Source organism: Nannospalax galili, unplaced genomic scaffold (genome assembly GCF_000622305.1).
Source record: "Nannospalax galili isolate Female #2095 unplaced genomic scaffold, S.galili_v1.0 scaffold149, whole genome shotgun sequence".
Lineage (NCBI taxonomy): Eukaryota > Metazoa > Chordata > Mammalia > Rodentia > Spalacidae > Nannospalax > Nannospalax galili.
In genome coordinates this window covers 340462-350829 of record NW_008359763.1, presented here as the reverse complement: position 1 = coordinate 350829, position 10368 = coordinate 340462, and the positions used below count along the sequence as shown (strand labels likewise).

General features: G+C 49.9%; 1 protein-coding gene across 10 annotated transcripts in view; it reads right to left on the bottom strand.

Moving 5' to 3' along the window:
* Rab17 (RAB17, member RAS oncogene family) overlaps window positions 1-5851 on the bottom strand; it is a 12847-nt gene extending 6996 nt beyond the window's left edge. For 2 of the 10 annotated variants that reach the window (XM_029558957.1, XM_029558960.1), the window contains exons 1-3: window positions 5639-5851; window positions 2536-2691; window positions 1694-1809 (exon numbers count right to left, since the gene is read on the bottom strand). In XM_029558957.1, coding sequence (XP_029414817.1) covers window positions 1694-1809; window positions 2536-2678 — 259 coding nt within the window. In that variant the 5' untranslated portion in view covers window positions 2679-2691; window positions 5639-5851. Of the gene's footprint in view, window positions 1-1649; window positions 1810-2535; window positions 2692-3451; window positions 3634-5638 lie in introns of those variants that run through there. The other 8 variants (XM_029558958.1, XM_029558962.1, XM_029558959.1 and 5 more) reach the window with 8 other exon arrangements.
* Between the last annotated feature and the right edge of the window lie 4517 nt (window positions 5852-10368).

The window sequence follows — 10368 nt, the reverse complement described above, 5'->3', positions numbered from 1 at the left end:
ATATTTTATTTATTATTTTTATTTTATGTGTATGAGTGTATTGCCTGCATGTATGTGAGTGCACCCATGTCGTGCAATGTCGCGGAGGTCAGAAGAGGGCTTCAGATTCCCCTGGAACTGGAGTTAAGGATGGTTCATAGCCGCTATATGGGTGCTGGGAATCGAACCTGGGTCCTGCAAGAGCAGTGAGTGCTCTTAACCACTGAGCCACCTCTCCAGCCCCTTTGCTTTTTATTTTATGTGCATGAGTGTTGTGCCTGCATGTATGCATGTACACTATGTGTGTGTGATGCCCTTGGAGGCCAGAAGGGAGCATCAGATCCCCCTAGAACTGGAGTTCTGGACAGTTCTGAGCTACCATGTAGGTGCTGGGAACCAAATCTGGGGCCTCTGCAAGAGCAGTCAGTGCTTTCAACTGCTGAGCCACCTCTCCAATCCCCAAACCAGCCATTTTTAAAGTCAACCAATGGCGAGTAACTAAAAACAAAGGAAACTAGAAACTAGAGGGTTCACTCAGATTTCAAGGGACCTTTGGGTAACAAATTTCCAGGGCTGGAAATACAGCTCAGTGGTAGAATGCCTGCCTTATTTGTAGGAGGCCCTGGGTTCAATCCCCAGCATGTCAATTAATTAATTAATTTTTAAATGTATAAATTTCCAAGTTGAGTTGGAGATTTTACCTTAAATGATATTCACAGTAAGTCCAGGCTTGGGGGCTGGAGGAGACCAAAGACCAAAGATGTTTTTATGTTTCTAGAATGTGTCAGTGTACATAACACACTGGTATGTTTTTGACACACTGGGATCTGAACTGGTGACCACATGGCACACCTTCACACCCTGGCCCACTGAGACATAGTCAGGTTCCTTCCTCCCATGTCCCCTCAACAGACAGCCTCAGCAATGGGGGTACTTGCCCCCCAACGACACCATAGCTCATTTTCTCTCACTGAACTTCTGGAAACTGGGATGCCATCCACTTAGGGAGGTAAGAAAACTCCAGTGAGTATTTAATAACAAAAATGGGGGGCATGGAGCCAGGGGGAAAGGTTTTCTCTCTAACCTATCATTGCTCCAAATTAAAACATGCCTGAGCTGGGCGTGGTGACACACACCTGTCATCCCAACACTCAGGAAGCAAAAACGGGAAGGTGGAGAATTCCTGGCCAGCCTGGGCTACGTGGTGAAACTCTGTCTCCCAAAACAAAAACAAACACTAGAAGAGGTTTCCCCTTCCTTCTCCCTTGGTAAACCTCCCCCAAGTCCAGATCAGTGGACCAAATCCAGGTAGAAAGCGAGCTGCTCTTTAGATGTTAAGGAGCTGAATGGGCACCTGGGCAGGAAGCCTTCCTCAGCCTGACCCTTACTGCTAGACCCTCACAACCAACTCTTCTGGCCCAGAGCCCCTGCCCCTGAATCTCCACCCTCACAAATACCAGCTGGGCTGAAATCAGACCCCTAGTTCACTTGCCCTACCAGAATGGAATGCCTGCCTGTCTGCCTGCCTGCCCTTGACTGACATTGTCCCCTCACTGCTGGCACATACAGCCTCGGACAGGACAGGGACCCAGCCAGCACAGGGGCCATCCTGAGGTTAACTGCATTCCCATCTGCCCCCACCCAGAATTCTCCCTCTGCCCCTCACTTACATCCCACAGTTGGCAGGACATTCCTGAAGTCCTGTTTCACGTACCGGAGGGCCAGGCTGGACTTGCCCACAGAGCCGCTTCCAAGGAGAACCAGTTTGCACACATAGGGCTGGCTGGAGGCAGCGCTGGGCTGCTGTAGCCCACCAGCCTGTGCCATGCCCTGCAAACAACCACAGTGGACTAAAGTAAGAGGAACATCTGTGGTCAAACCACTTCAGCAAGCCCAGCACATGGGCATATGCACACACACACACACACACACACACACACACACACACACCCATCCTGGGGCTGCTTTTCAGGTGGAACACAGACACCTTGAACAGGGCTCCTGACCATAGGTACTAGCTAGCACCCACTTCACTCAGCACCCAGTCCCACCTTCCCACGTGTAAACTGGGTGAATAAATCCACTTTGTGTCTGTTATGAGGACAGAAGGATCTGTGTGTCCCTCATACCCGACAAAGAGCTGGGGACGGTGCACAGCGAAATACGGCCACCACCAGTTCTGACCTGACTCGTTCTCTCCCTGTCCCTCACTATTACAGACCCCTACTTACCCAGAAAAGTACCTGAAACATCCAAGAGAGGTAAAAAGTATCTGGGCAGCTCTTCTCTATTCATGGATTAAAGCTGATGTTACACACACACACACACACACACACACACACCAGGAAAATCTCCTTAACACAGGAGGAAGAGATTTTTAAAAAATTAAAAAATTAAAAAACCCTCATGATCAACATTCCAGATGCTTCCAGAACCCAAGAGAATGCTATTTTCTAGCCTGTCAGCAACAGCCAGAGCTGAGAGGGTGACACTGTCCCCCCAGCTGCTTATTATCTGAACCGCTTCTAGAAAGAGTCCCCTAATCAATGTCCGTACCTGTTAGAGGTGACTAGTCCTTCGAACAGAGCCTTCTCCCACCTCACCTCGTTGTGGAAAGCCTGGGTGGGAATAGGGGAGGGGTACAGAGAAGACAAGCAGGCATTCGGGTGTGGCCCCCACCCCACAGGTAGCCACTGCATAGACTGCTTGGCCCTGTGATAATGGAAGAAAAGAACAGAACATGAGCAGCAGGTCAGCACAGGGTCCTAGGTACCAAAGGGCCACTGCAAAGAGATAGAGCTGGAGTTGAGCAGAGAACTCATCTGCCCAGTGGGAAGGGGCTCAGGCCAGCCAGCATCAGTGATCACCAGCAGGCTTAGGACCCACCCAAAGGGACCTCTGGAGTTTTACCATGCACTGGTTTCAGAAAAGAATCAGAAACAAAACTGCTTTATGTTGCTCATCTAGATCTTTTTAAAGCCTCCCCATCGCACTGTAAAATTAATTAATTGATTAAATTAAAATTTAAAACCCCCCGCGATGATCAAAGCCTGAAGCTGAGGCTAAGAACCACTGTTTGGGTTCCCTGTGTTTCTTTAGGGTTGGTAACAACCCTAGGACAAGTAGGTTCTCGGCAAATACCTACATAATAGGTGAATATGTGCATATATGTGTGTGGATGGGGGATGATGGGTAGGATGATGGATGGATGGATGGATGGATGGATGGATGATGGGTGAGTGGATGGGTGGGTGAGTGGATGGATGGATAGTAAATAGAGATGGGTGAGTGGTTGGGTGGGTGGGTTAGCGGATGGATGGCTGGATGGATGGATAGTAGATAGATGGATGGGTGAGTGGGTAGGTGGGTGGGTTAGTGGATGGATGGATGGATGGATGAATGGATGGTGAATGGACTGATCAATTGACTGAAGGATGGATGCACAGGTGAGATATGGAGGAAGAGCATTTACCTAGTACCTGTGCTTTGAAATATTTGTATAAATTGAAGATAATTTCTTGGGGCCTAAGAGAGAAGAAAAGAGGCTTGGACAGAAGGAGGGTGGGGGCCACCTCTGAGAGCAAGATGACCAAGAGAGCAGGTTAGAGAGAGAAATAGAGAGAGGAGGGGGAGAGGCCTGCTCTTCCTCCAGGAACGGCATGTGCAGCCCAACAACTCCACCCTTTGAGCCAAAGGGTGACTCAGAGTCCAGAATCCCAAATAAGGCCCCAGAGGAGACACCACAGCCTCAGAGCTCAGCCACTGCCAGGGACCATCCATCAACCTCACCTACCAGGGCTTTGCCAGCCAGTAAAGCTCTGGACCTGCTCACTTCTGCTGAAATCTGTGCGACTCTCTTCAGCAATGGCCTCCTGTCTGGGGTCAAAAGCTGCCACCCCCACCCCTCCATCGTGGAGCCTGCACCCTCCCATCCCTTTTCTTGATTGAGATGAGCTCAGCTTCTGCTTGCGTATAAGTCCGTACATCGGTATTAGCAGTGGCTGCTCTCTCAGGCTTCACTGAGCACCTATAGTCACTGAGGGACCGTAAAGGCAGGTGCTCAGTGTCTCCTCAATGAACCAGGAAGTAACTCTAACCGGATCAATGTACTTTCTGCCCCTGGGCTTTCCTGCCAGTCACACCCTGGGGCTTGTTGGAGGAGTCCATGGGGCACTTACAGAAAGGGAGACAGGCTGCTAGCAGGAACTCAAAGGGTGCAGCTGAGAGACCCCTCTAGAGAGAAATGGAGTGGGCATACTCTCTGAGCCTGCCTGCCGCTGCACACACCTGCCCGCCGCTGCACACACCTGCCTGCCGCTGCACACACCTGCCTGCCGCTGCACACACCTGCCTGTCAAAGCCAAGCAAGAAACCTCAGGGTCTAGAGTCATCCCTGGACAGAGGCCCAGAAGCTTTTCTAAGACAAAGACTCAGAATTCAGAGCAGGAGCCTGTGGCTTCTACGTTCCCAGGGGCGCTTGCTTGGTCCCAGCTACTGGCAGGATCCCCCATCTGCTTCAAGAACCATGCAGCAGCCTACCAGAGAACTCTACCCCTGCACATCCAAAAAACGGCAAAGCCGGATGTGGTGGCGCAGGTCTGTAGTCAGGGCACTTGGGAGGCTGAGGCAAGAGGATTGCCATGAGTTTCAAACCAGCCTGGGCTACATAGTGAGATCCTCAATAAATAAATAAATAAATATTCTCTCAGTTTAACATAGACATAACATCAAAGGCAGCTGTCCAGGTGGCTTTGAGTGCTTCAAAACCACCATGTCTGTCCATCACGTGAGATTTCTACAACTATCTCAACTGGATGGTTCGCTTCTCTATTACTAGATTTTACCCAGTATGAATTATTTTTCTCTAAATCAATAAGATCATGAGTATTTTCATGCTACTTCTTGTGATATTATGTTTCAATAATAGCAAGTTGGAGCCCTCTGTTCAAAAAGAAAATCTCAAGTGTGGCACCTGTCCCTCCTCTAGAATCTAGATCTTTCTGAAGGCAAAGCTGCTCTCACGAGGGCCGCATTCATGATTAGAGATCACTTCTCATCCTGGTTTGGAGTTTCTTCAGCAATCACAAGCTTGTCTCTCTTCCTCCAAAGGAAAAAATTTAAGGAGGGAACCCCAAACTGGTCTCTGCTGGGAGAGGCATTGCAAGTGTAGTCTGACTGACCCTGCAAAGGCAGCATCCTGGCTTCCTGCCTGGACCTTCACAACTGTTCAGTCCTGTCTTCAGTACAATGGGACATTTAATACAGGAGGGAAGGGAGGCGGACAGGTTGTAGATTTTCAAAGGAAGTTTTACAAGGGAATCTGATAAGCCCCCTAGATAACCTCAGTCTTCCTTATTTGAACTTCTGCTGCCCTCTGAAAAGGGCTCTTTGGAAAAGGCACCTCTTTGATTTTGGTAGTTTATGCTCAAGGTTCTTATCTGGAATTTTCTTCAAGGAAAACTTAAATGGAATCTCCTTGCAAGAATCTGGCTTAGTGAACCATCAGCCATCCAAACAAGGTCACAAGGAGCACACGCCTCGAGCTCTGCCTCTGATCACACACAGGACACACGGACACACACACACACACACACACACACACACACACACACACACAGGAAGTCACTCTGCAAGGTGCGCAGATGTAACAGTGACTCACCTGTTCACTTTAAGGGCGCTCTACAGGCCATCACACCTCAGAGCTCTGTCCCACTCCCCTTCCTCCTGGCTATATTTCCCTTACCCCTAAGGTGGCTGTGTAGAGGCAGGCAGGACAGGAGGAGGTTCTGCTCCAATGGACAGCCGGCCAGTGGCAAAGCAAAGAAACCAGGAAGTCACAGCCTCCCGCACTGGCCAGGCCCTGGCCTGCAGGTCAGCCTCTTCCCTTCAGACTCCAGTGCAAAGTCCCCCTGTGATCTTTGATCACCTGGGACAGAAGTAGGCCAGACGTCACATTCCAGTTCTGCATTGCCTCGCCCAGCTGCAGCCGGTGTGTCAGCCGCTTCCAGGCCTCCCCTTTATGAGAACACCTGTCTCAGCTCCTTGCTGTTGTAAACCACCACAGACCAAGAAAGCCAAAAGCTTTTTCGGCCAAGTGAGCTAACTCCTTAACTTTTTAGACAAGCAGCTGGGGGCTAGGGAGGCAGCCCAGGGAGGCAGGACCAGGGGCCAGAGCTTGGGATTAGTGCACCAATCCAGCGACAGGTAACAGTCTGGGTGGGGCCAGAGGATCCCTGGAAGGAGAAACTCTGGGCTAAACCGTGATAAGGAAGGTAGTAATGAGGTCAGCTACAATGTCAATCCACAAAACCAGCCTAAGAATTAGTTGTCTCTGTGCCTAGAACTCACTTGGATTACTAACAAGACACACTGGACGCTAGGGACCTCAGCTCAGTGGCTCCTTGGTCCCCATGACCCAGGAAGGATGGCCCACTGTCCTACGTTCCCACGAGGCTCTCTCGCTGTCCCTGAAGGGCATTGTCTCTGCTGAGACCACACAACCCTGAGCAGGAGAGCTCTCCTGCAGCCAGCCCGTCCCTCCAGGACACACTACCGGCCTGTCCACGTCTGGGCGGCCTCACTGCCTTAGAGACCAAGAACCCAACTCTGTGTCTGAACAGGGTCCTGATCCCCAGCCCATAGATTGGCAACCAGCATCTGGAAGTGACAGCCAGTCAGCACTGTCTCTGTGGCTCCTGATGGAGGGTGGAAATGAGCAGCTGTGACCTTTGTTTGTGTTGTCAAGGCTCCACTTAAAACAGCAACTGCTTTTAAAAACTCTGATCTGTGAAAAGGAAGCCAGCCCAGTCTACATAGCAAGTTCCAGGCCAGCCCCTACAGGAAGACCCAATCTCGACAACAACAAAACTCAAAGCAAAAAAAGTAGTTGATTCTGACTGAAGAAAGACTGTGACCCAGGAGTGCAGATTCGAGTCACCCTGAGTGACACTTTCTGCTACACAAGTTATATGAACCTTTACAGCCACAGAAGAGAAAAAAACTACGCATTCATCAGCTAACTGATGAACAGGGTATGGAGTAGGCAGGCTGCAGAACAGGGACATCCCTTCACGAGACCCATCACAGACAGTCTTAGCTTTAGGGCTAGGAGACCTAGAGGTCTGCTGAGCTTAAGGATGCATTTCAACAAGTTGATCTACCTACTGGGAGGACGGCTCAGGGTAAAGTGCTTTCCTCTCAAGCATAAGCACCTGACTTTGATCCCCCAAAACCTACATAAACATGTCAGGAATGAGACCCGTAATCCAGCTCTGAAGAGGGACAGACAGGAGGATCCCTGGGGCTCACTGGCCAGCCTAACTGGTCAGCTCCAGGCCAATGGGAGACCTGGTTTCAAAGGACGTGAGTGGTGTTGCTGCAAAAGACACCTGAGGCTGCCCTCCACCTCCACCTCCGTGTGCACGCACACAGTGCACACACACACACAGTTCACACCCACACACACACACACCTGAGGCTGCCCTCCACCTCCTCCTCCGTGTGCACGCGCACAGTGCACACACACACACAGTTCACACCCACACACACACACACCTGAGGCTGCCCTCCACCTCCACCTCCGTGTGCACGCACACAGTGCACACACACACACACACCTGAGGCTGTCTTCCACCTCCACCCTCCGTGTGCACACACACACAGTGCACACACACAGTGCACACACACACACACACTTAGTGCCACACACACACACACCTGAGGCTGCCCTCCACCTCCACCTCCGTGTGCACGCACACAGTGCACACACACACACACAGTGCACACACACACACACACCTGAGGCTGTCCTCCACCTCCACCCTCCGTGTGCACACACACACAGTGCACACACACAGTGCACACACACTTAGTGCACATTTATCAAAAAACAATCAGTTCAAGAAATTTATATTGCAAATTGTTATTCGGAATACATGTGATTTTACAAGATCATTCCTCATAGCACCAGGCCCAATGTTCCTTGATAGAAAACAGTCAAATAACAAATAATCTAGGGAATTTCCCACAGGTATAAATTATGCAAATAACCATTTATATCTTCATTTACAATTTTTTGGTCTTTTTGAGACAGGGTCTCCCTATAGCCCCAGCTGTCCTGGAACTCATTATGTAGACCAGGCTGGCCTTGAACTCACAGAGATCCGCCTACCTCTGCCTCCCCAGCGCTGGGATTACAGGCATGCGCCACCATGCCCAGCAAAATAATATTTTTTTTAAAAAAGCCTAACTAGCCCAAGATGATTTTATCTTTTAATCTGCAACATTCCATCACTCCTCAATCTCCACATTCTAGTCAGTCAAGGTCAACCTGCAGAGTTTTCAGTGTACATGTGGCTTTTTCAGAGAACTACAGTCCATATCAGCTTAATGATCTTGTTGTGTGTGTGTGTGTGTGTGTGTGTGTGTGTGTGTGACTGTGGGTGTATGTGCCTGTGTGTTTGAAGCAGGGTCATGTTATGTAGCCCAGGCTGGCCTTAAATTCCCAAGTTTTGGGATTATAGGCTGGCACCACCACACCCAGCTCACTGTTTTTTATTTATATACTTACTTTGGTGGCCCTAGAGATCAGATCGTGGGCCTTGTACATGCTAGGCAAGTACCGTACCAACCGCTGGGCTACATCCCAGCCCCTCCTTGGCTTTGTTTTGATTCTAGAGTCTGGAAGCCCTTCAGTTTCAACATGCCAAGAGCTGGAGTTTTGTTTTACAGACAGAGAGAACTAAAAATCAGAAACAAGAGGGGCACCATGGCTGCCACTGCTGGCCACATCACGCCACTTTGTAGAGCACCTCCATTTTGGCTAAACTGCTGAGAATCCCCATAACTAAATAATTGGGTTTCTAGAACTGAAACAACTTGTTTCTCTAGATATTTTCCCTCCCTACCTATTGACCACTAGTAACAACCAGGCAGGAGAGATGTTTATGCCTTACCTGACATTCTTTAACTCGACACTCTATGGTTACCACTAGCAATAGTCAATTCTGGGCTGAAAAAGGAAACTTATCAATCTCCTTCCCACCCTCCTGTGAGAGCTATAATAAGGGACCACCTGTCTGCCACGCAGACCTGAACTCTCCTCAGAACTCTTGCTGTGCTGTCTGCCTGTCTATGGCATTAATAATAATTCTTCTAAGCCAGGCATGGTGGCGCACACCTCTAGTCCTAGCACTCAGGAGGCAGAGGCAGGTGGAGACTGAGGCCAACCTGGTCAGTGAGTTCCAGGCCAGCTAGGGCTACAGGGAGACCCTGTATCAAAAAAATACAAAATAAAATTAATAACAGTAACCTTTCTAACAAACCTCTCACCCAGAAGGATGACCCCCTGGTGCCCCCTTCAACTCCAAATCCGAAACCTTTCACTTATTTCAAACTTACTTTCCTTCTCAGACGAAGCAATAACAAAGGAACAGATTACGGTTTGACATCAGGCATTTTGGGTTTACCTTTTCATCTTTTTTAAAAAATCGTTTTAATTTATTATTTTGTGTATGTGTGTTTTGCCTGCATGTGTGTAAGTGCCCCATGTGTGTGCAACACCCACAGAACCAGAAGAGGGCATCGGATTCCCTGGAACTGGAGTCACAGATTGTTGTTAGTTGTCATGTGGGTGCTGGGAACTGAACTCGGGTCCTCTGTAAGAGCAGCCGGTGCTCTTAACCTCTGAGCCATCTCCCCAGCCCCTTTATCTTTTTCTGTTTTAACTGCAAGGCTGGGGATGGCACACGGGGCCTCACATACATTAGAAAATGGCTCTATGCCTGATCCACACCCTGGCCAAATTCCCTTTGTGTGTGTGTAGGGATTAAGAGAGAGGAGCCTGTTTGGAAAGTGTCTGTCATCTCTCCATGCTGGTTCCTGGGAGGCTCAGGAGAGCAGCTGGGCTCAGCTTGGTGACAGAACTTGAGCACAGGTGATCCCATTTGAATGTTTAGCCTGGTCTGTGCAGGAATCTCTACTTAACAACATGGATGGCTTCTCCTGCACGTCTGGAAGCAGCCCCTTCCTGCAGGGCTGGAACACAGCCTAGAAGACACAAACCCCAGCTCTCCAGCAGCCATGCAGACGAAACTCTCCATTACATGTTCGTGAACCCAAGTGGGAGATCTGGGCCTGTGGCTGACAGGGGTTTGGAAGGCAGGCCTGGTCCTAGAAGCCCTGGACCCTGGAAGCTTCCAGAGGATGAGGTGGACCAGAGGTCATGTGACCTCCCCACTGAGGAGGGGCAGCCACCTCAGACTTGGGACCAGAAAGGATGGGTCTGGAGGCTCGCTCCCAGGAGCTATGCACCCCTTCCCTTCAGGGCTGGGCATTGCATTCAGCGGGGAGCTAGTCCAAACCAGTGCTAAGCTGGGAAGGGAAGGGGTG